This window comes from Bos taurus, chromosome 24 (assembly GCF_002263795.3).
Source record: "Bos taurus isolate L1 Dominette 01449 registration number 42190680 breed Hereford chromosome 24, ARS-UCD2.0, whole genome shotgun sequence".
Lineage (NCBI taxonomy): Eukaryota > Metazoa > Chordata > Mammalia > Artiodactyla > Bovidae > Bos > Bos taurus.
Window position 1 is genome coordinate 508,582 of NC_037351.1, and position 26,138 is coordinate 534,719.

At 44.4% G+C, this 26,138-nt stretch overlaps 1 protein-coding gene across 4 annotated transcripts in view; it reads right to left on the minus strand.

The window, feature by feature from the left end:
- Nucleotides 1-26,138, minus strand: part of LOC515578 (uncharacterized) — a 32,407-nt gene that overhangs the window by 2,169 nt on the left and 4,100 nt on the right. Inside the window, exons 1-6 of one of the 4 annotated variants that reach the window (XM_005223929.5) lie at nucleotides 12,407-12,483; nucleotides 12,161-12,207; nucleotides 7,671-8,055; nucleotides 6,600-6,771; nucleotides 4,987-5,165; nucleotides 3,534-3,630 (exon numbers count right to left, since the gene is read on the minus strand). In XM_005223929.5, the coding sequence (XP_005223986.1) occupies nucleotides 3,534-3,630; nucleotides 4,987-5,165; nucleotides 6,600-6,771; nucleotides 7,671-8,052 (830 nt within the window). In that variant the 5' untranslated portion in view covers nucleotides 8,053-8,055; nucleotides 12,161-12,207; nucleotides 12,407-12,483. Of the gene's footprint in view, nucleotides 1-3,533; nucleotides 3,631-4,986; nucleotides 5,166-6,599; nucleotides 6,772-7,670; nucleotides 8,056-12,160; nucleotides 12,484-26,138 lie in introns of those variants that run through there. The other 3 variants (NM_001075719.2, XM_005223928.5, XM_005223930.5) reach the window with 3 other exon arrangements.

A 26,138-nucleotide genomic window follows, 5' to 3' on the forward strand; every position in this document is an offset into this window, starting at 1 on the left:
TTTTGCTAAATATCACCTAACTTTATATACTAAATAGTGCTACATGCGTTCATCATAACATACAAATAGTGGTGGATGAAGAGGTTGAGGGCAACAAGTAATCAAAAATTACAAAAAAACAATGGATTAGTTGTTTCTTTAAATCTTATCCCTGTCCCACAGTGACTCCTTCAAATGTTAGGCAGTCATACCAATACTATTGCTGAACCTGTCATATAAATACTGTACTAAATGTAGATACTCCAATAAATTATCATTTTGCTGTGAGACAGCCTAGGCCAAGGGCCTTGCAGTCCATGGGGTCTCAAAGAGTCAGACACGACTGAGTGAACTGAACTGAAAGGCCACAGGGGTGGCCCGTGTAATAAAGAATTAACTCAGCAGGCAGGCTTGGAGTTCTTGAATCCTGCACATCCCAAAGACAAGGCTGGCCTCTGACTGGCCTCTGGGAGATAACCTATGAGCCCTTCAGCCTACTGCCTGGTAAGAGTGTCTGATACTTGGGGTCTTGGACAAAGTCAGAGAGTTGTTGCTAGTGGTTTAATTTGTGATGAATGCCCGTTTTTGTTTGCCTAGAGCTCTTGGCCAGTCTGTGTCAGGTTGACCTCTGTAGGAGCTGGAGTCTAAGAAGTCAGTGTCAAGACAAGTGGGTTCTCCATGCCTACATGACTGAGCCCAGATACAAGGCTCAGTGAGCTTCCCTGGATGGAAACACTTAATGTGTGTTGTCATGCATCACTCCTGGAGGTATAAGCACTGTCCACACAACTCTGCTGGGAAGATAAGCCTGGGTCTCCTGGACTCCACTCTAGAAGTTTTCTGCCTTTGCTGATTTTAAACTTATGTCTTTTCACTGTAATAAACTGTTAACTGTGAGTATAAAAGCTTTTCTGCGTTCTGCAGGTCTTTCCAGCCAATCATTAAAGCTGAAGGTAGTCTTGGGGACCCCTGGCCCTACTGGCAAATGAAACCTCTTAAAATAATTTGTAGTAAATCCTTTTGTAAAATAAAGAATACTTATGTAGTATGACTAAATAACCCCGAATTTCCTACTTTTTTTCACAGTGAGCAGAATCAAAATGTCTCCCTGAAAAACAAAGATGAAAACTCAAACATATCTGATAAATATCTTGGCAAAAGAGCTTTAACAAAAATGATTTCACATGGGACACTGGAAGTACATCACCTATTAGGATAAACTTAGCTTTGGGATATAACACTGGTATTTGCCCTGTGACTTGTGAGAAAAAGCTCTTTTTAGCAGGTTAGTCAACAGGGGTGATTGCATGACATCTCAGTTTTGAGTAAGTTGGCCACTGTCTAAAATATTCATGCTTCTTTATTTATATTGAAATTATTTTTTGTTCTAGATTAGTGGCTCTCTTCTAAAGAGCCTCTTGATGAAAGTGAAAGAGAAGAGTGAAAAAGTTGGCTTAAAGCTCAACATTCAAAAAACTAAGCTCATGACATCCAGTCCCACAACTTCATGGCAAACAGGTGGGGAAACAATGGAAACAGCAACAGACTTTATTTTCTTGGGCTCCAAAATCAATGCAGATGTGACTGCAGCCATGAAACTAAAAGACACTTGCTCCTTGAAAGAAAAGCTATGACTAACCTAGACAGCACATTAAAAAGCAGAGACATTACTTTGCCAATAAAGGTCTGTCTAGTCAAAGCTATCGGAGCAGGCAATGGCACCCCACTCCAGTGTTCTTGCCTGGAGAATCCCAGGGATGGGGGAGCCTGGTGAGCTGCCGTCTATGGGGTTGCACAGAGTCGGACACGACTGAAGTGACTTAGCAGCAGCAGTCAAAGCTATGGTTTTTCCAGTAGTCGTGTATGGATGTGAGAGCTGGACCATAAAGAAAGCTAAGTGCCAAAGAATTGATGCTTTTGAACTATGGTGTTGGGGAAGACTCTTGAGAGTCCTTTGGACTGCAAGGAGATTAAACCAGTCCATCCTAAAGGAAAACAGTCCTGAATATTCACTGGAAGGACTGATGCTGAAGCTGAAACTCCAATACTTTGGCCACCTGATGCAAAGAACTGACTCATTTGAAAAGACCCTGATGCTGGGAAAGACTGAAGGTGGGAGAAGGGGACAACAGAGGATGAGATGGTTGGATGGCATCACCAACTTGATGTTTGAGTAAGCTCAAGTAGCTGGTGGTGGACAGGGAAGCTTGGCATGCTGCAGTCAATGGGGGTTGGAAAGAATCAGACATGACTGAGTGACTGAACTGAGTGGCTTGCTTACTTGGCCTTTACACTCTTAAAAATTGAGAACCCCAAAGAACATGTGTTTATGAGGATTATGTCTATCAACATTTATTGTATTAGAAATTAAAACCGAAAACAATGTAATACAGTCATACACTTCATTAACTGTCTGAGTGATGATGTCATCACATTCTGAGGAAACCCTGCTGTGTTCTTGTGAGAAAACATGAGTGGAAATGAACAACTGCTTATGCATCAGGAAAACAGTTCTGATGTGGAAACTTCTGTCTCCTTTTAGACAGAATGCTGATTATGAATTATTAAATGAAGCCAATTAGACTTTTAAAAAGAAAAATGGTTTTGACTTCACAGACCCCTTAAAATGATCTCCAGACCACATTTTGAGAAACTATTCTCAATAAATTGTTTTTCTCAGAAATGTCTAATTTCTAAGGCCAATCTTGATAAACTTAGATATCAAATTTGGTCAAAACATTCATCTGACAGCAATTTGCTTACTGGATGGAAATCAAAGTTAGGAATAGTTGGTTTAACAAATGACAGCATCAAGATTCAAAATAAATAAGATAATCAAGACGCCAGTCCCACTAGGCTGGATCACACGGTCAAAACATACAAGCAAATGAAAGTAAATGCAAATAAATGTAAAATTCCACACACACAAACTTAAAAAAAAATAATGAGGGAATAACAATTTTAACTTTAACTAACTAAAACACTTAATGAGTTAAGGTGCAGTAAGGCTGTGAGGAAACATGCTGCTAACACAACCTCTGTATAACTTCGCTGCAGTGGTCAGACCACAACCTGAATACTATGTACAGTCCTCAGCAGTGTATTTTCAAAGGGCTGGAAGGCAATAATAAGGACAACGTGTCTGGAAATGACATCATTTAGGCTACAAGTAAAGGATATGAAGATATTTAGCCTCAAAAAAAAAAAAGAAAAAGACTATGGTAGAACGTGGTGGTTATCTGAAGGTTTGTAAAGAGAAGAATAACGGGTAAAGGAAGGACTATTTGGCTCAACCTGAGAAAGACTATTCTGTGCGTTCTCCATCTATGGGGTCTGGGGCCCCAGTGCCCTGATTGCCCTGTCTGTGGAGGTGCTGAAGCAGAGGCCTGACCCACTGCAGAAATGGACAGGTCACCAGGGGCATGCTCCAAGGCCAAGACCCTATGTGATTGCAACAGGCAGCTCAACGTGGCCGCAGAAGCCAAAAGCAACAGCTGTCTGAGGCCTCGCCCACCCAGAGGGAGAGAACTGTAGATCCTGTCTGGCTTCCTTACCTGGGCAGGGGCTCTGGGTACGTCACATCCAGTGCTGCCGCCTTAATGAGCCCGGTCTGAAGGGCTTCCACCAGGGCTTCTTGATCAACTAGCAGACCTGGGTGGATGAGATCCCTCCTCTGTAGGCCCAAGTTAGGCAGTGCTCTCTGGTTACACTGAAACACATCTTGATCTTGTCAGAAGTTTGACAAAAAGCATGTGAACTTCATTCTGCCAATCTATTCTCAGACACTGAGAGCCTGCCATGTGCCAGGCAGTGCACTAAGCCCTTCACAGACGCTGTCTTACTGACTCTGCTTACCCAGCAGAAGACAATACTCATTTTATAGGTGACATACTCAGCCAAAGTCATATACTTCTAACACATCCACCCAGATCTGAGCCCAGGTCTGTCCGGCCCTGAGCCTGGGCCCTCCACTTCACCACACCACCTCCCAACCACCAGAGGATTCCAGGAAGCAGCCCCCGGATAATAGTTTTATATACATGCTAAAAAACCAAGCAGCCACAAACATGAACCATAACTGCATTTCAAACATGAAATAGCAGGGCCTGCTTGAACAGCAGCTGAGAAGGCCCTTTCCCTCAAGCAGAGAAGTCCCCTTCCCACTGGTGGGCTGAGCTGCCCCACTGGTCAAGACAGCACCCAGCCTGCACATGCTGCTGGTGGAGACACCTAGCTCCAGGCCCTTCCTGGGGTGTTTGGTTTTCTAGAATCTTTGTCTCCAACCTCTGACATCACCAAAAGCACATAATGCACTGGTCGTTCCTGCTTGTCGACAGGATATGAATTTTCGAGACCTTCAAGCACACTAGCTTGGCCCTGTGGGATTTCATGGCAAGCACTATTATCTGGGTTTAAAGATGAGAGATCCAGGTAGCTGCTGGTAGTGCCAGGTCTCACACGTCCTCTGGCCCCCAACCCCAAAGGCAAGTCGCCGGCAAGTGTGATGCCAGCACCAATCCTCACACGTGCTCACGTCCCCAGCATTGAGGACCCAGTTTTCTCCTTTACAAATGCTCCAGAGAACTTAGTTACAACACAGGACCTATGGCTCCCTGTACACAGACACACAAAGCTCTACGCAAATGTCAAATAACCAAACTAAGTGAGGCTCAGAAAATTCATGCCCCTCACTTTTGCTTGATAACACGTGGAAAGTCAAATTGTGATGGCCCTCCCAAGGAGATGCCCACACTGCGATATGAAATTCCCACAGAGGTTCAGCATTCTCATTCTTTATGTTACTAATTTGAGGCTCAAAATGATGTGAAGATAAAAATCAGAAATACCTCTAAATATAAAGTATAATCCCTTTAACGCACCACCCACAAGTCTAGTGGATTTTTCAAACCATTCAGGGAAAAGGTTGACTGGAAATGCTGAAAGAGTGGCCAGGGCTGGGGATCCTTCTGCACAGCCCTCCAGCCCACATACAGCTGGAGTGGGTACCTCTGCCAATGTTGATGAGGATGGCGGTGGGCTTCATTAACCTCAGCTCCCGCTTCCCGATCAGGCCCTGGGTCTGTGGCGTCAGGCTCACAGCCAACATCACAAAGTCTGACCACTGAAGGAGGTCATCCAGCCTCTCACAGTAAATGGCCCCAACAGCTTCCTCCTCCTCCAATTTTCTATGAAGGGAACAAGGGAGAAGACCATGTTCTCTGCTTAGAAATTCATCCATTTGCCCCAGGAAGGAGTTTCTGAGAGGGCTGCAGACTCAGTATGTCCCCCATGGGGCCAGACCCCATGTGGGTTCAGAGGTGGCTAGACCCTGAGCTCAGGGCTTACCCGTGGAAACCTGTGCCTCTGGGTGCTCTGAGCCCTGTGTCTGTGGCATTTCACACCAGACTGCAAGCCTCTTGTGGACAGGAACTTCCTCTCACTCAGCCCTGAGCCCCCAGAGGCTGGCACAGCCGATGGTGTCAGACATGCTTTCAGTGACATGAGACACTGCTGGATATGGGCAAACACATCAGAAACTCCAGAAAAAAACAACAAAATGGGAGAGGGTCGGGAGTGCCATGTGTTCAACAGAGAGCACGGACCCAAGGTTCTGGTGCAGGCAGCTTATGTGCTGTTTGGGGTTCAATCCTAGCTCCTGCTTGGCCCACCCCAGGCAGCTGATTACTCAACAAAAATGCCAAGCTCCAGAAGGTCTCAGCATCCTTGGTAGCCACTCCTGCCCTACAAATAAGCAATACAAAGCTGTATGGATTCTTTCTACACATCTTGGCCAGGGGACTGCCTGGAGGAAAGGAACAGCCAGCATGCCCAGCCACTATGAAGGCCCTGCTCATATCACATGCCTGTCCCGAAGAGCCCTGGTCTCTGCATCAGCCCTTACCACACTGGGAGCTGTGACAGCTACTGAAGCCTCACCACTGTCCACTGTGTCCACATCGACTGAAGAGGGCGGTCCTAATGGAAGGTCTCCCAGGTCACCCTGCCTCTGTGAGTAGAAAGCTATTCCAGGGAACAGAAGCCACTGAAAGGCTCTGAACAGCGCCCTTCTCCGGCTGGTCTGCAAATGGGCTGACGTTCAAGAACAGAGCGCAGCCCCTTGGGGGAGTGGAATGCCGGTGAGAAAAGCCAGGGCGTAGGCAGGAGGCATCAGTGAAGTGAGAGCAAACAGGCAGGTCTGAGACAGAATCAAAAGACCGGGCGCTGGGCCAGATGCTGCTCGTGGAGTTTGAGGAGGATGGTTTCAGACCGAGCACTGCTGGGGGAAGCCCTGTGCCCTTGGGTTATGTGTACTAAAGTGTGGGCAGCATCTCCCATGGTCAGAAAGAATCAGTTTACAAATGAAAAAAGCACGTAACTGTAGGTGAGCCAAAATCTCTTTCCTCTGGTGAAATTTCTTCCATGAAGAGAAGCTTACCTGCCACATTTTTAGGGAATCATAAAAATGCTACAATCCATTCTTTGATCATCAACCCTGATTTTTGGAGACAGAATAAGGGAATCTAATAAAAAGTGAAGAAATAATATATTGAAGCCATACTGAAGTCAGTGATGATGTAAGTTCTGCTCAGTTAATTTCAAGTCCATTTTCTGAATTTTACCTGCGTTTCCTATTGTGATAGACAATCTTCATTTCAAATGCTCTGGCCCTTTGAGCAATCTTATAGCCAATGCTGCCCATGCCGATAATTCCCAGAGTGGCCCCAGTCACCTGTTGACCCATATAGTCTGTAGGAAAGTTCTCTGTATGTGGTGAAACAGCCAACTGATGACCTGAAATAAACAAGGTGCAGAGTGGGCAGTGTGGACAGCACCACACACAGAATCCCCACAACCCTCACGGGACCTCCTGACTGAAAGATGAGGTTGAAGGAAGCCCGAGGTGGACCCTGGGTGCTCAGGCATGTCTATACAACAGCAAAATGTTTCTGCAGGAAGAAGGATGGATCGGACAGCAGTTTCCTCATCACAAACCTGAGCCTCCTGGCCTAATGCTTTAAACGAGCAACTTCTTTCACATTAAGGGAGGACTTGTGGTTAAAATTTGTTGGTTCTGGTGTTTGTGTCTGTACGTTTGTGACTACATGTATGTGTATGTGACGGCATGTGTGTTTATATATGGCTTATGTGCATATGCAAGTGTGTATGTATGTGTGAGTGTGCACGTGTGAACCAGCAATCAGAAGAGAACCAGCCTGGTTCTTGCCTCCTCTCCTCAAGCCGCTTCACCCCAGAGCTTCACCAGGATGACGGCCAAGTGCTGAATGCTGCGCTGTCCTTCCCAGAACACTCCCAGTGATGTCCAGTGTGTGGAGAGGTGGCGTCTCACCTATTCATGTGTGGGCCTTCACCCCAGGGTAGCAGGCTGACTGGCCAATGGACCACCCCAGGGCATTTCCCTAGTGGTGCTGAAATTACCTCACATGTACAGGTACCCCCATGGCACAGTGAGTAGAAGGTGGTGGAGGAAAAGACAGTGTTCAGACAGACCATGTGGACTGCATGTGTGCAGGTGCTGAGCCCGGCCCTGACTAGGCTGTAGCAACCAAGACTGGCTCCCGCCCCAGGGCCACAAAGTCCTGGACACAGTGTGAAGAGACCAGGGCCTTATCAGGTGTGATATTAAACATCTGTCATCTAATCTGGAAAACCAACATCTCCTGGCTGTTTACCTTCCACAACTCTCCGAGCTGCAGCAAGCAGCAAGGCCATCCCCAGGTCTGCTGTGGGGCTGGAGACAGCATGTGGTGTGTTGGCCACCTTCACACCAAAGCTGGCCACGAGCCCCAGGTCCAGGTGGTCCAGCCCTGCCCCTGCGCTGGCCACGATCTTCAAGGAGGGCAGGCTGTGCAGGAGCTCCTGGCTGACAGCCGGCCTTCCACACCAGATGTACACAGCTTGAATCTGGGGACCCAGCTGTGCTTTATTTTCCAAAAAGTCTTGCATGGTAATGAGATTAAAGTGTCTCTTCAGGTCTTCAGCATGATCTTCACATATACCATGTGGTCCTTCAAGATCAGACACCAGAACTCCAGGTAGGTCCTGATCACCCATGGCCTGCAGAAAGACAGATATAATTTCTGCTGTCAGAGCAGAGAGTTTTCAAGAGAACAACCTCTATGCTCTTCTACTATTCTTTAGATTTTCTGAACTATAAGACTGGAATTATTTCCTGGATGAATTCCTGTAAAGTCTGAACCAGAACAGACCAGGACTCTGAAGGTACCAACACCCCATCAGACCCACGTTCCTCCTATTGGACATGGGTCTTTATTTCTGCCCTTTGGCCGTAGCAGCTGCAGTAACTGATTTTTTTTTTACTGTGAAAGTAGACGATATTTGTTATTGTCTGTCAAACGAATTAAATAATTTTTTATGTTCCTTGTTCCTAATTTAAAATAAGATTTTTTTTGAAACATTTTATAGCTTTCTTCCAAAAAGAAAACCAGCTGCTTTCAAGAGTTGAGGCTAATGAGTGCATTTTATCTTCGGGTCACAAACTTGGCTAAAAATGTTTAAAATGTGTTCAAAGTTCAGAGCATAGTTGGCTAAAAAAACAACTTCTTGGGGGCCTTCTCCGTTAGATATGGCTATGAAATGCTAAACCAAATAAGTAGGTTCCAACTTGGACTTAATTATTTCTTTTTTCCCTTCATAAAATAATTGCCTAGAAACAACTGTTTCTCACTGCTGTTCTACAAATGTCTCTGTCAACTCCAATGATAGAATTTCTTTCTCCAACTGAAGGAGTCTTAAAATATACAAGTCAAGCTGTGTCTAAGAAATGTGTAAGAGTTTCATTTTAACCTGTGGTTCATTGCAGTATGCCAGTAGCATGTCTGTGTAGTTTTGCCTTCTTCTTTTCCATTATGTATTTCAGAACAAAATAAAAAGCAAAATAAACAAACAGCGAAAGAGTAAAAAAAAAACTTGTGTTACTTCTTGGACTTTGAGTAAAAGATTAAAAGAGCTTCATTCAGGATAAGACTTTAGTTTTACAGAGAGCAGGCTCAATTCCTGCCTGCTTCAAGTTGGTTATGGAGCAATGACACACATCCATCATGCCATTACTGTCAGTGGGTGTACATAGTGAAAATCCAAGACCATCCACGTGACTTATAGCCTCTCCAAAGGTGAAGAGGAGATGAGAGTCGAAGTGGGGGGAGATGGCAGTAGTGGGGGGTGGAAGCGTTGGGCGGATTCAGGAGCTCACCCTGTCCCTGGGCTCTGTCCCTTGCTCCATAACTCCTTTCACCAGCACCAGCCTCTAACCATCTCCACTCACAGTCAGGCATCTAGCCAAGGAGCATGAGAGAGGAAGTGGGATCCCCATTAACTGCTTTCCTAGAAGGGAGCATGGATCCTACCTGCTGCTGACCCTGGTGCTCAGAGGGGCGGGCAGGATTGAAAGAGAGAACATTGGCTCCAGCACCGCTCTGCGGCTGATCGAAGGGCTCCCAGGCTTCCTGGGTTCTTGGTGAAACTGACATGATATCAGCAGGTGTGTTTTACAGCTGCGCCCTGAGATCACATCTCATTCTCCTCCGCTAATTTCTGCACACAGAGAGGTAAGTGGACTTGCCTCTAGCAGGCATCCTTGGATGCCCAGTATTGACATGATGGTTGGTTAGGACATTCTGACAATAAAGGAACTCACCACAAAGAAGGTGTATTGTTAGGCACCCACATTTTATCCAAGTCAAAAGATAAACCCATGGGTGAAATTTGGAAAAATAAAAAATTTTACAGCTTTGTTTTAAGAGAATGATAGTTCAGACATGTATATTTTCTAACTGCTATGTGCATGCTCCTTGCACTGTTTAATTTGAACTGCTAACACGGATTTAAAATTAGTTTTCTCCTTGCAAAATGATTGCTCAATTAAAAAATAAAAGACTTTGTATTAACTTTGCTGAAATTGCCTTCCACAGACCCAAGGCTTTAAACTCAGGATTTTCTTCTTTTAAAGCCTCTTTAAAACTGAGATCCAGAAAGAAAAATAAAGTAGAATGAGCTTCCAACCTCTTCTTTCAAGGAAAAGTAAGATGGACACGTGCATGGCACTCATGAGGGAGGTGCAGAGAAAGGCATGTAGATCCCTGGCCAGCCAGTGGCTGCCCAGCTGAACTCTGAGCCCAAAGCAGGGCAGGGCAGGGAGCACCAGGTGACCCAGGTGAGAGGACTTCAGGTCACAGAAGGGGCAAGGGTGGGGCCAGGAAGGGGGAGGGGAGTAAGAGAGAGCTTTAAAACTTAAAACCAAAAATGAAAATAAAAACCAACTGCAACCAAAAAAATATTTTTAGTTTTGGGAACAGAGAGAAAGAAACAAAGATGGGGTGCGGGCAGGAAGGAGGACAAAAAGTGGACCACAGGTGCTGGTTCAGGCCACTCGCCTAACTGTGATTCTCTCTAAAACTTGCTCTCCTCCAACGCAGAGTGAGGGGAACACACAGCCTTGCACCTGGTATTCTGCAAACATTATCTGGCCCAGATAATGAAAGAGAGCATTCAGAGCCTGCAGGACCGAGGGCAAGCCTTCAGTGAAGGGGGTTACTAATGTTCAAATCTGAAGAACAATTTAGACATCTAGCTAAGTGTTTAGAAACAAACTTACACCAAAAAGAGAGACTGAATTCATATAGCACAGTAAAATTTTTAAAAATGTTCTTAAAACTCTATTTCCTCACGAAGCTTCCTTGCAGTATTTGAAAGACGAGTCCAATACCCTCCCATCATCCTCACATCTCCAACATGCCAAGACTTGCTTCAAACTGGCACCCACTGACTTGTCTTCTCTCCCTGCCACTCTGTCCTCTGATCATCTCTCTGCTGCTGCTGCTAAGTCACTTCAGTCGTGTCCGACTCTTAGCGACCCCATGGACTGCAGCCTACCAGGCTCCACCGTCCATGGGATTTTCCAGGCAAGAGTACTGGAGTGGGGTGCCATTGCCTTCTCCGGATCCTCTCTCTAGTTCCTTTCAAAGTCTATTCTCATCTTGAAGGAGGAAACAGACAGAGCTGGACTCCATCTTACGCCACACTGCAAACATTAGGCTACACACATGGTCACCCTCCCAATGGACTCTGAACTTTGTGCCCGGTGTCTATAGAAATGGAATACCAATGGAAAACCAGATCCCCTCAGATAAAAGAGCCTCAGGACTTGGACTTGGACTCTCTGTTGCATAAAAGAATATGCTAATTATCTCTGTAACAGAACAAAGTCGTAAATTCCATTATGTTTATCGGGATATGACCACAGGCCTATTGATAAATGTCCACTGTTTAACTACCTAGACTTATGACACAAGAATCATGGGTTAACTTTGATCATCTCTCTCTTTTACCTTGTCCAGACTAGTTTCAAGGAATTTGGGGAGGTGGGTTTGATCAAATACACTTAGGGTATATAAGGTTTTCACAAAAACTGGCCAGGGTCGTTGGTTAAGAGGAGACTCTGCCTTGGGCCTGCCAGTGTAATAAACTGCACACCACTATCTGCATTGTCCTTCTGAGTTTGTTTCCCGGAACGCGTGGCTACCACAGTCTCACCTATGGAGCAGCTCTCTGCCTTTTCCATGGGGATGAAATCACAATTGTTTGTTCTCTGTCCTCTACAGAGCCCTGATTCTGCTCCAAAGAAGCTCAGAAAAACAGACTGGGGGGAAAAAAAAAGATCTCTGTAACGAAGAGTAGGGGATGCCATGTTTAGCCCCTCTGCTTTTTAAAATCATCCTTATGCTGATATTCTAGATTTGCTGCAAATCATCTATTCATGCATGATTAGATAAAGGGACCTGAAGATTAGGATATACCAAAAGGCATATCCTTGAGTGTGTGTTTGCCATTTCATTTCGCTTAATGAAAACTGCACTGTTTACACCCTTGGTGTGAGGTTTCTCCAGTCACCAGGTTATCAACAAATCGAATGCAACTTAAAACCAACACTGTCACAATGTGTCTCAGCAAAAAACGGTTGCTTCCCTCCTAAGAAATGGTTTGTCAGGGCTTGCTAAATATCAGAGAAAAGAAAGGCAAGATTAAAAAATTAAAATTTGACTAATGTAGGGAATAAACTGTAAAATCTGATGTGGGTACCTGAATCTTATTCATTTAAAGCTTAATCTGCCAACTGCCTAGAGTTTAGAAAAAAAGTACATACCTGTCCAAAATGACCTTGAGAATCTCTGAAGCCACCTTAAGTCTTCTCTGGAACAAGGGAGGTAAAAATAACAGCACTGGAGTTTCCTTAATAAATTCTTCAGGATTGTGCCCTGGGGGCCCAGAAGGGTCTTAGGAGACTAATGCTGCCCACCTGCCCCATGTGAAGTCCAAGGTCAGTCATGTCTATGCGGCAGAGCTCGATCCAGTCTCCCCCAACATCGCAACATTCTAAGGGTACATTTACCTTTTAAAAAGACTCCAGATTTAAGGGACGCTCCAGCCAACCCAACCTCCCAGGCAAAACCTGGTCAGTGAAGACTCAGGTCAAAGAGCGCAAAGCCCCGCCCCTCCCCTCCGGAGCCAGCCCCAGCCTTGCCCCGCCCCGCCCCCGTCCCGGCGCCCCGCCCCACCCCACCCCAAAGCCCACAACCAGCTCCTCTGCGAGCCCTGCCCCATCCAACTAGGCCGAGCCCGCACTTCCAGCATTAGGTCCAGAGGCCGAGAACTCTGGGAGAAGCCGCCTGAAGGGCAAATGGCGCCTCCTGCAGGAGCAGAGTCTAGATGATAGAGTGTGGGGCCTGTCCGGTGCGGGAGGTTGCAGGCCAGTCTCAGCGTGAGAAGTGTGAAAATCAACACGCAGAAACCTCACTTAAGATAGACTTGGGAAGCCAGAAGGGATAGTGCTGGGCACCACTCTCCCTTGATTGGAGACCCAGCAGGAAGAAGGGCACAACCTCACTGCCTACAAGGAAGGAAACCGTCCTCCCAGTCTGGAAGCAACCCAGCTAATAGGAAGCCTCTACTTCCAAATCCAGGTTCCCTCCAATGGACTCTTTATTACAAGCCATGCCCAGCTCCCCCTTTGTTGTTCAGTTGCTCAGTCGTGTCTGACTCTGCGGCCTCACGGACTGCAGCATGTCAGGCTGCACCGTCCTTCACCATCTCCCAGGGTTTGCTCAAACTCATGTCCATTGAGTCGGTGATGCCATCCAACCATCTTGACCTCTGTCCTCCCCTGCTCCTCCAGCCTTCAATCTTTCCCAGCAAGAGAGTCTTTTCCAATGAACCTGCTCTTCTCATCAGGTGGTCAAAGTATAGGAGCTTCAGCATCAGTCCTTCCAATGAATATTCAGGGTTGATTTCCTTTAGAATTGATTTCCTTTAGAATTTGATCTCCTTGCAGTCTAAGGGACTCTCAAGAGTCTTCTCCAACACCACAGTTCAAAAGCATCAATTCTTCAGCACTCAACCTTCTTTATGGTCTTAACTCTCACATCAGTACACGACTGCTGGAAAAACCGTATCTTTGACTATAGGGACCTTTGTCAACAAAGTAATGTCTCTGCTTTTTAATAACGCTGCCTAGGTTTGTCATAGCTTTTCTTCCAAGGAGCAAGTGTCTTTTAATTTCATGGCTGCAGTTGCTGTCCGCAGTGATTTTGGAGCTCAAGGAAATAATGTCTGTCATAGTTTCCATTGTTTCCCCATCTATTTGCCATGAAGTGACGGGACTGAATGCCATGATCTTAGTTTCTTGAATGTTCTGAGTATTAAGCCAGCTTCTTCATTCCTCTTTCACCTTTATCTCTCCCTTCTCCTCTATAAAAGAGATTCTTCTCTTTTGTTCTGTGGACTTGTCTTTTGCCATTGATTGCCTGTTTTAAATCGCAGATTTTGCTATTCCTGAATAAACCCATTTTGCAAGGCAATGCTTTCTCAAGAGCCTTTTTATGACCTAGAGATAGAATAGTAAAACATTACGTCCTCTTTCAGTCTCCACTCTATTCTACTCTACTAAAACTCTACTCTCCTCTTTCAGTTTCAGGCAGTTCTAAGAAGTTTCCTACCTTAGCTGTTATTTATTCTTGCTATTAGTCTAGTGTACATTTATCTTCAACTTGGGGCCTCTGCTGAAATTTGAGAGAAAGTCTCACTTTAACATTGTCTTACACTTGATTTAAAACATTTCTTCTTTTAAAAATGCAAATCCTTCTAGAAGAGTAATAAGGCTCTTCAATAATTTTTTATTAGTAACAATTAGTTCTGTCAAACTGCCTTCTTTTCAACTCAAGACAGTTGCTCCACAGGAATGAGGGCTCTGTTTGGCCATGTGTATCCTTTCCCAATTAGGAGACATAGGAACATCTTTTCCCACTAAACATCTGTCTTGCCCTTTCTTGAGAATTCCAGACTGCGTTTTTTAATGCTTATGTTTAGTCATTTTTAAAATGAAGAATTCAGTTTCTAAAGATAAAATATAATTCAAGATGTCTGATTAACTCAGAGATGATTTAGCCTATTTATTTCCATCTTCTTAATGATTAGATATTTTTAGAGGAAATGAAAGGAGAAATGGAGAGCTTTGGTCAAATAATCGATTTTTCTTGGCTGGACTAGTGACTTATCAACTCATTCCATGAGGCCCCTGAGAGGGTAACAGGCAGGAAGGCCAGGGGTCTCCAAACGGAGAAAATAGCCTGCAAGTGTCAGACATTTTTCTCTCTCTTAAGCAGCAGGAGGAAACAAACTAGCGATTATTTTTTCCTTCTCTATTCAAATTTAAAAAGAGGTTTCTCTTAAAATACTGTGTTGCCATAATGACACCTGGTTTCACCTGAAGTTAACCAATGCCTTTTCCTTATGGAAATGTTTGTCTTAAGCTATGCTAATGTACTATGCATTTACCCCAAACTCTGTCTTCAAGTCGGTTCAGCCTCTTGGCTCAGAACCTACTTGACAAACTAGTATGTTATACTCAGATATTGTTCCCCTAATCTATGTAAACAAAACTATTTGTATGGTGATCGGCCCTTCTTCAAGATTCAAGTTAATCATTCTATGGCCCAGGATGAACCAGTTGGTGCCAAGATTATCCCAAAATGCATGTTATGGGTGAGGGGCCTGGTGCCATTCTGAGTTTTAAGACATTCCTTTCTTTCATTAACAGACTGCTAGTGACTATATAACATCCAGCTGAAGACTAGCAGGGGGGTACTCTTTCTGCCCCCTTCTGATGCCTATGTCAGAAGCTTTGTCTATCTCCTTTATACTTTAATAAAACTTTATTACACAAAAGCTCTGAGTGATCAAGCCTCGTCTCTGGCCCCGGATTGAATTCTTCTCCTCCAGGGACCAAGAATCCCGGCGTCTTTGCGTGATTCAACAACAACCTTTCATCTTGGGGGCTCATCCGGGATCCTTCAGGACAAGGTAAGGATGCTTGGAGCTTTAGTTCTTTGTTCTCTTAGCGAACACCTGCTGTGCTTTACTAACGCTACCATGTGCTTGTGAGAATGAATGACATGCCCTGCGTGAAGCAAGTGAGGAGCCCTGCTCTGCGGTTCCACCGTGATCTCATACGGCTTATGGCAGAAACCTGTCAGGGGTTTATACCAACCTGCCAATCCCAAGAGGCACCCAATGTCTCCTTCGGGAACCGACCAGAAATGGGCAAAGCGTGTGGACCGAACTCTCCTTTCTCGGTCAATCTTTTTGGTCTCTTTGACCATTTCATAACTCCTTGGGAATTAGCAGTACTAACCTAATCTATCGGATCATAGACTTTCAAGGGACTTGTGATCTATACCGTTACTGTGTACTGTGGCTTAGGTCCCAAACTTGGATTGGTAATCAAGAAAGTGCCTAGCCTCACTAAGAATTGGAAGTTCAGAAACTAGATGGATCTCTAGCTCCAAAAACATCTCAGAGGTTAAAGGTTACTCAGATTGGGACTACAATGGGTTTTTTTCCTTTGGTAACACTGGCTCTTAGTGGACCAGAGGAGGCTCTTATACTGGTGTGGTGATGCTTGGAAAGAACATCTCAGCTTTATGTTCATATCGGTCTTATTGTGGTCAGGAATATACTCAGGGTTGTGCATAGGCACTCAGGTGATGACTGTTTCCCCCAGCAGTCTTAGCTTGGGAGGCATTCCAGAAGGTTACTCTGATTCACCCCGGGTAACATCAGAGGCAAGCAAGGTTAATGGTGAAGAGCTGGACGTCAGGTAGAGATGCTATCAGGTCTACCCCTGGTACATCCTCACCCCATCTCGGTGGTAGAACCAGGAGGGACGAGGACGGCGCCTGCGTCGGTAAGGGACAGACTAAGTCCAACCAGGAAGGAAAAGCTTTTGGTGTAAAGTCTGTCTACACCCCCATCTAGAGCAGGGAGGGACGCCTCTGGTAGAAAAATGGTGCTGATCGCTTTTTTTCTCTCTTACAGATGGGAGCTAACAATTCTGGCCCCACTCCTTTGAACTGTATCCTGAAAAACTGGGATAGATTTGATCCCCAAGGCTTAAAGAAGACACACCTGGTCTTCCAATGTGATACTGCATGGCCACGGTATCCATTGGAGGACGACGAATGGTGGCCAGTTGGAGGGTCTCTTAAGTATAATACTGTTTTACAATTAGACTGGTTCTGTAAAGAACAAGAAAAAGTGATCTTAAAAGATTTCTCACTCAGTCGGCTCCAGATATCCGCCGTAAGCTATTAAAATGGGCGTATGGACCAAATCAGTCTTTAGATACTCTGTTACAACTGGCTCAGACAGTCTATCATGGTAGGGAATATGAGGAAAAGAAAGAAAGGCAAAAAAAGACAATGGAAAAGGTGGAAGCCTTTGCAATGGCTAAGAAAAACTTTCTTAAACAGCCTGAGAAAGATGCCCAGAGGGACCTAGGTGAAAAGGGATGGGCTTGCTATTACTGTGGAAAGGAGAGGCACCTCAAGAGGGATTGCCCTCAGGCATCTAAGCCGCCCCCGGCTCCATGTCTGGTCTGCAAAGGACCACACTGGAAGAGAGACTGCCCCCAGAGGCATAGGTCTCCAGAGTCGGACTCTCAAGACAATCAGGACTGAAGGTGCCCTGGGGTCCCCACACAAGCTCCTGTCCTAATTACACCTGAGGAACCCCAGGTATTACTAATTGTGGGGGTCCAATCCGTCGATTTCCTTTTAGATATTGGGGCAACTTACTGTGTGCTTACTGAAGCCCCTGGCCCACTTTCTTCCCGATCCGCTTCCGTAATGGGACTATCTGGACGAGCCAAAAGGTATTATTTCAGTTATTCTTTATCTTGCAACTGGGATTCTGTGCTATTTTCACACGAGTTTCTGATCGTGCCAGAATCTCCCTCACCCTTTTGGGGAGGGATACACTGAGCAGGGTCTATGTCTCTGTTTTCATGAATATGGAGCCCTCCGTTTCTCTCCCTTTAGCTGAACAAAATATAAATCCTAGAATATGGGCTGATGGAAAATCTGTGGGTCAAGCACAAAATGCTATTCCTGTAGTTGTCAAACTCAAAGACCCTCACTTATTTCCACATAAGAAGCAGTATCCACTGAAACCTGAGGTTAAGGAAGGGTTAAAATCCATCATCAAAAATTTAAAGGAGCAGGGACTACTAATTCCCTGTAACAGTCCTTGCAACACTCCTATTTAGGGTATAAAGAAATCAAATGGTAAATGGAGACTAGTTCAAGATTTACGTATAATAAACGAGGCTGTAGTTCCTTTACACCCTGTGGTGCCTAATCCTTATACTCTATGGTCTGAAATTCCTGAAGGAGCCAAATATTTCTCAGTAATTGATTTGAAAGATGCCTTCTATTCAGTGCCTTTGGTGAAAGAAAGTCAATTTCTATTTGCCTTTGAAGACCCTACGCATCCAGCTTCTCAGTTAATCTGGACAGTTTTGCCCCAGGGATTTCGTGACTGTCCTCACTTATTTGGACAAAGTTTGTCACTGGATCTACAAAACTTTAATAGCTCTAAAGCGGTGGTGTTAAAATATGTAGATGATATTTTGCTCTGTGCTGAGACAGAGGAAGCTTGTTTGGGAGCCTCAGAAGATTTCTTAAACTTTCTGGCAGGCTGTGGTTACAAGGCATCAAGAGAAAAGGCTCAGCTGTGTCAACAATCGGTTTGATAGCCCGGCCTAACCTTATCAGAAGGGACTAGGGCCATAGGCCCTGAGAGAATTAAACCTATACTAAATCACCCCCTACCTATGACTTTAAGACAATTGAGAGGATTTTGGGGAATCACAGGTTACTGTTGCATTTGGATTCCGGGTTATGGAGAACTTGCCTGGTCTTTATATAAACTTATAGCTGAAACTCAACAGGCCCAAACTGACAAATTGGTTTGGTCTCCAGAAACTCTAAAGGCTTTTAAGGTTCTTCAGACTGCTTTCCTGCAAGCTCCAGCTCTGAGCTTGCCCACAGGGTCAGAATTTAATTTGTTTGTCACTGAAAGAAAAGGTATGACCTTGGGAGTTTTGACACAAACCCGAGGGCCTCACCAGCAACCTATTGCTTATCTAAGCAGAGAATTAGATGTAATTTCACGTGGGTGGCCCCACTGCCTAAGAGTAATTGTGGCAGCAGCTTTATTAACACCTGAAGCTTTAAAAATAATTAATGGACGAAAACTTACTGTACTGACTTCTCATGATGTGAGTGGAATCTTAAATTCTAAGGTTAATATTTGGATGACAGACAGTAGGCTTCCTAAATATCAGTCATTGTTGTTAGAAAGACCTGTAACTAAGCTCAGAGTTTGTGGAAATTTAAAGCCTGCCACTTTCCTTCCTGAAAAGGAAAATGAAACACCCGATCACAATTGTTCCCAATTCCTAACTATGCAGCTCGGGAGGATCTAATGGATACCCCATTAGAAAATCCTGACATGGAAATATTTACAGACGGCAGTTCTTTTGTTCGGGATGGAAAGCGTAAAGCAGGTTACGCCATGGTGACTGCTGAACAGGTTTTGGAAGAAAAATCTCTCCCCCAGGGAACCAGTGCTCAGTTAGCAGAGCTTGTGGCTCTCACCCGAGCTCTAGAGTTAAGCAAAGGGCAGCGGGTAAAATCTACACAGATTCTAAGTATGCTTATTTGACTTTACATGTTCATGCTGCAATATGGAAAGAAAGTTTAAAACAGCAACAGGAAAACCTATTAAGCATTTCAGAGAGATCAAGAGACTTTTAACTGCTATATATTGTCCTAAAGAAGTAGCTGTTATGCATTGAAAAGGGCACAACAGGGATGGGAGTAAAGTAGCCAAAGGTAATCAGTTGGCTGACGGTCAAGCCAGAAAAGCGACACTTTATGAAACCCCTTCACTGCAGACACCTTTGATCCGGACAGGTCCTGTAGAACAGAAAAAACCACAACATACTGAGGAAGAATTAGAAAGATACGAAAAAAGAGGAACAAAGATTACTGATAAAGGATGGTTACAGTCCGAGGATGGACGATTAATAATTCCTGAAAATGCTCAGTAGAAAATTCTTAAGGATTCACATCAGAGTTTTCATTTGGGTTGCAGAGAGTACTTACTAAATGGCTTCTCATTTGTTTGAAGGTAAAAATGTAATAAAAACTTAAAAAAATATTATCAAAAGGTGTGAGGTTTGTCAGAAAAATAACCCAAAGACTGAAAAGCTAGCAAAATCTGGATTACAACGAAGTGGGAAGTATCCTGGAGAGGACTGGGAAATTGATTTTACTCATATGCCAAAAGCCAATGGATATTCTTGCTTACAAGTTTGGGTAGATACTTTTACTGGATGGATTGAGGCTTTTCCCTGTCATAGTGAACAGGATAAGGAGGTTATAAAGATTTTAATCCATGAAGTTATCCCCAGGTTTGGGCTGCCACAGAGCCTTCAGAGTGACAGTGGCTCCACCTTTAAAGCTGCTGTAACTCAGGGGGGTGTCTAAAACTCTAGGAATAGAATATCACTTACACTGTTCCTGGAGACCCCAATCCTCAGGAAAGGTTGAAAAAGGTAATGACATTATCAAAAGACATCTGCGAAAATTAACTCAAGAGACGCAGGACAATTGGATTAAAGTCCTACCCATAGCTTTAATGAGGGCTTGAACTGCCCCAAAAAAGGAGGGACCGTCCCCCTTTAAATGCATTTATGGAAGGCCTTTACGCACAGACATTCTTATAGACCCCAAAGCCTTGGAATTAACTAGTTATGTAACTCAGCTCTCAGCTTTTCAACAGGCATTAACAGAACTCCGGGAGACGACTCCTGACCCAGCCTCTGAGTCAAGCAAGCCTCTATTTGAGCCAGGAACCGAGGTCCTCATAAAAACATTGGGATCTGAGGGCCCATCCCTCGAGCCCCTCTGGGAAGGCCCTTACCAGGTTATTCTTTCTTTTCCCACAGTTGTCAAAGTGCCAGGAATTGATTCGTGGGTACATCACACTCGAGTTAAGAGGTGGCACCCTGACCAAAACTAAGTGACTTCATTTTATGTCTTGACTTTCTATGCTCTGACTTTGTACTTTTCAGATAGGCCTGAAAATCTACGTGAGCCTACTTCTGCTGACTCCAAAAATCCTGAGTGTGCCGTTTGATCCTCAAGACAATGCCTTCCTGTCCTGGGTTCACTCCTATGCTGCATTCCACAATCGGTCTAACTGCTGGGTCTGTGGAACACTCCCCTCTTCATCAGTGGAAGGCTTCCCATGGTGGACATCTCCACTTTAAGGAAAAGACTTTCTCCAAGTCTGTGAATAAGTCTGTGAATACCTTCGACAACAATCACATGTGATGCCTCTTCATCTGATGACATCTACCAACCCTAAAATGGACTGGTGCAACACGTTGCACTTTAACTATGGACATAATGTGACTTTTAATTTTGATTTTAACTTGTTTTAATGACTATGTTACCTTACATCTGTAACTGTGTAACTAGATTTGTTTCTAGCCACATAAAAGCTTTTAAGTTACAAATGGTTGCTCAAAATCCTGCTACTGCTGCACCTTCCTCCAACTACTATTTGGGGCCCCTGGATCAGATATCCTCAATATGAGAATTAGGAGAATATGTTGCCTCACCAATTTAGGGACGACGCTCCTTGTCAGCTCGGAAGCAGTTATGAACGAGAACAACGCCCCTTTTCCCTAGGCAACATAATTCTCCTAAAAGAAAAGGGGGGAATGAGAGGGTAACAGGCAGGAAGGCCAGGGGTCTCCAAATGGAGACAATAGCCTGCAAGTGTCAGACATTTTTCTCTCTCTTAAGCAGCAGGAGGAAACAAACTAGCGATTATTTTTTCCTTCTCTATTCAAATTTAAAAAGAGGTTTCTCTTAAAATACTGTGTTGCCATAATGACACCTGGTTTCACCTGAAGTTAACCAATGCCTTTTCCTTATGGAAATGTTTGTCTTAAGCTATGCTAATGTACTATGCATTTACCCCAAACTCTGTCTTCAAGTCGGTTCAGCCTCTTGGCTCAGAACCTACTTGACAAACTAGTATGTTATACTCAGATACTGTTCCCCTAATCTATGTAAACAAAACTATTTGTATGGTGATCGGCCCTTCTTCAAGATTCAAGTTAATCATTCTATGGCCCAGGATGAACCAGTTGGTGCCAAGATTATCCCAAAATGCATGTTATGGGTGAGGGGCCTGGTGCCATTCTGAGTTTTAAGACATTCCTTTCTTTCATTAACAGACTGCTAGTGACTATATAACATCCAGCTGAAGACTAGCAGGGGGGTACTCTTTCTGCCCCCTTCTGATGCCTATGTCAGAAGCTTTGTCTATCTCCTTTATACTTTAATAAAACTTTATTACACAAAAGCTCTGAGTGATCAAGCCTCGTCTCTGGCCCCGGATTGAATTCTTCTCCTCCAGGGGCCAAGAATCCCAGCGTCTTTGTGTGATTCAGCAACAACCTTTCACCCCTATACCGAAATCAGACAAAGATACTGCAAGAAAACTACAGACCAATATCCTTTGTGAGTTATAGACACAAAACCTTCAATAAAATACTAGCAAACCAAATTCAGCAACATATTTTGAAAAACTACTGAGACCAAATAGGACTTAGCTTCCCTGGTGGCTCAGAAGATAAAAGAATCTGCCTGCAATGCAGGAGACCTATGTTCAATCCCTGGGTCAGAAAGATCCCCTGGAGAAGGAAATGGCAACCCAGTCCACTATTCTTGCCTGGGAAATCCCACAGACAGAGGAGCCTGGAGGGCTACAGTACATGGGTCGCAAAGTGTTGGACACGACTGAGTTGTTCAGTTGCCCATTCATGTCTGACTCTTCATGACCCCATGGACTGCAGATGCCAGGCCTCCCTGTCCCTCACCATCTCCCAGAGTTTGCCCAAGTTGATGTTCACTGCACTGGTGATGCCATCCAGCAATCTCATTCTCTGACACCCTCTTCTTCTGCCCTCAATCTTTCCCAGCATCAGGGACTTTTCCAATAGTTTCCTGTTCATATCAGGTGACCAAAATACTGGAGCATCAGCTGCAGCATCAGTCCTTCCAGTGAATATTCAGGGTTTGTCTCCCTTAAGATTGCCTGGTTTGATCTCCATGCTGTCCAAGGGACTTTCAGGAATCTTCTCAAGCACCATAGTTCAAAAGCATCAATTCTTTGGTGTTCTGCTTTCTTTACAGTCCAGGTCTCACAGGTCTTCTCACATGGGAAGACCATAGCCTTGACTATACGGACCTTTGCCAGCAGAGTAGTGTCTCTGCTCTTCAACACATTGTCTAGCTTTCTCATTGCTTTCCTGCCAAGAAGCAATTGTCTTCTGATTTCATGGCTTCAGTCACCATCCACAGTGACTTTGGAGCCCCAGAAGAGGAAATCTGTCACTACTTCCACCTTTTCCCCCCCTCTATTTGCCATGGAGTAATGGGGCCAGATGCCATGATCTTAGTTTTTTTAACTAAGCCAGCTTTTTTAGTCTAGCTTAGTTTAGCTTTTTTCAGTTTAGTTTTTTCAGTCTGAAGCCGGCTCTTTCACTCTCCTCCTTCACCCTAATCAAGAAGCTCTTTAGTTCCTCTTTGCTTTCTGCCGTTAGAGTGGCAACATCTGCATATCTGAGGTTGTTGATGTTTCTCCTGCTTATCTTGATTCCAGCTTGTAACTCATCCAGCCCAGGCATTTCTCATGATGTGCTCAGCATATAGGTTAAACAATCCTATAGACAGAGAAGCCTGGCGGGCTACAGTGCATGGGGTTGCAAAGAGTCAGACATGACTGAGAGACTAATACTAGTACTTAAATAAGATTTATTCTAGGAATGCAAGGTTGTTTTCAGTTCAGTTGCTCAGTCACGTGTGACTCTTTGCGAACCCAAAGACTGCAGCACACCTCCCAGGCCTCCCTGTCCATCACCAACTCCTGGAGCTTGCTCAAACTCATGTCCGTTGAGTCAGTGATGCCATCCAATCTTCTCATCCTCTATCATCCCCTTCTCCTCCAGCCTTCAATCTTTCCCAGAGTTAGGGTCTTTTCCAATGAGTCCGTTATTCATATCAGGTGGCCAAAGTATTGGAGTTTCACCTTCAGCATCAGTCCTTCCAATGAATACTCAGGACTGATTTCCTTTAGGATGGACTGGTTGGATCTCCTTGCAGTCCAAGGGACTCTCAAGAGTCTCCTCCAACACGACAGGTCAAAAGCATCAATTTTTCAGCACTCAGCTTTCTTTACAGTCCAACTCTCACATCCATACATGACTACCGGAAAAACCATAGCTTTGACTACATGGACCTTTGTCAGCAAAGTAATGTCTCTGCTTTTTAATATGCTATCTAGGTTGGTCATAACTTTTCTTTCAAGGAGTAAGCGTCTTTTAATTTCATGGCTGCAGTCACCATCTGCAGTGATATTGGAGCCGAAAAAAATAGTCTGTCAATGTTTCCATTGTTTCCCCATCTATTTGCCATGAAGTGATGGGACCAGATGCCATGATCTTACTTTTCTGAATGTTGAGTTTTTAGCCAACTTTTTCAGTCTATTCTTTCACTTTTATCAAGAGGCTCTTTAGTTCTTCTTCACTTTCTGCCATAAGGGTGGTGTCATCGGGATACCTGAGGTTATTGATATTTCTCCCAGCAATCTTGATTCCAGCTTGCGGTTCATCTAGCCCAGCATAGCACGTGATGTACTCTGCATATAAGTTAAATAAGCAGGGTGACAATATACAGCCTTGACGTACTCCTTTCCTGATTTGGAACCAGTCTGTTGTTCCATGTCCATTTCTAATTGTTGCTTCTTGACCTGCATACAGATTTCTCAGGATGCAGATAAGATTGGTTTAACATACAAAAATCAGTGTAGTACACCATATTAGCAGAATAAAGTACAAAACCCATATGATCATCTCAATAGAAAAAGCACTTGGAAAAACCAAACAGCATTTCATGATTAAAACAAACAGGGCTTCCCTGCTGGTCCAGTGGTTAAGAATTTACCTTGCAATATAAGGGACACCACTTAGAGCCCTGCTCTGGGAAGATCCCACCTGCCACAGGGCAACAGGGCCCGTGTGCTGCAACTACTGAAGCCTGCGAACCCTAGAGTCCATGCTCCACAACGCGAGAAGCTATAACAACTAGAGGCCTATGCACCACAACTACAGAAAGCCTGTGCATGGCAACAATGATGCAATGCATCCAAAATGAATAAATACTAAAAAATAAACAACCACGCAACAAAGTAGGAATAGAAATGAATTTCCTTAACCTCATAAAGGGCATCTGTGAAAAACCCACAGTAAACATGATATTGAATAGTGAAAGTCTGAATTCTTACCTCCTAGGATAAGGAACAAGACAAAATGTCTACTCCTGCCACTTCTATTTTACACTGTACTAGATGTTTTAGCCAGGGCAGTTAGACAACGAAGAAATAAAAAGCATCTAGATTGGAAGGGAATAAATAAACTGTCCCTGTTTGCAGATGACATGATCTTATATGCAGAATATCTCAAGGAATCCACTAAAAAAACCATTCAAAATAATAAATGATTTAGCAAGGTTGCAGAGTATGTGTTAAGTCACTTCACACATCTCTGACTCTTTGCAACCCTACGGACTGTAGCCCACCAAGCTTCTCTGTCCATGGGATTCTCAAGATAAGAATACTGGAGTGGGTTGCCATGCCCTCCTCCAGGGGATCTTCCGACCCAAGGATCAGATCCACATCTCTTATGTCTCCTGCATTGGTAGGCAGGTACTTTACCACAAGCACCACCTGGGAAGCCCAAAGAGTACAAGATCACTATACAAAAATCAACTGTAATTTGTAATGTATAGAAATATCAAACCACTATGTTATGCACCAGGAACCAACATAGTGTTGTGGGTCAATTATGCTTCAAAAAACAAAAAATTCACAGAAAAAGAGAAGATTTGTGCTTTACTATAGGTGGGGGGATGAGGGAAGGAGAACTATAAGAAGGTGGTCAAAAGGTACACATTTTCTGTTTTAAGTAAGTGGGCTGAGCTTTGCTGAGCACTGAAGAATTGATGCTTTTGACCTGTGGTGTTGGAGGAGACTCTTGAGAGTCCCTTGGACTGCAAGGAGATCAAACCAGTCAATCCTAAAGGAAATAAATCCTGAATATTCATTGGAAGGACTGATGCTGAAGCTGAAGCTCCAATACTTTGGCTACCTGATGCGAAGAACTGATTCATTGGAAAAGACCTGATGCTGGGAAATATTGAAGGCTGGAGAAGGGGACGACAGAGAATGAGATGGTTGGATGGCATCACCAACTCAACAGATTTGAGTTTGAGTAAACTCCGGGAGTTGGTGATGGACAGGGAGGCCTGGCGTGCTGCAGTCCACGGGGTTGCAAAGAGTCAGACAAAACTGAGTGACTGAACTGAACTGAACTGAAGTAAGTGAGGCTTCCCTGGTGGTTCAGTGGTAAAGAATCCACCTGCCAATGCTGGAGACACAAGCTCGTTCCCTGGTCCAGGAAGATCCGTCATGCCTGGGACAACTAAGCCCATATGCCACAACTACTGAGCTTGTGTTCTGGAGTCCTGGAGCCACACCCACTCCATCCCAAACCACTGAGACTGTGTTCTGGAGTCCTGGAGCTGTGTCTACTGAAGCCCAAACGCTCCAGAGCCTGTGCTCCACAACAGGAGAAGGTGCTGCAATGCGAA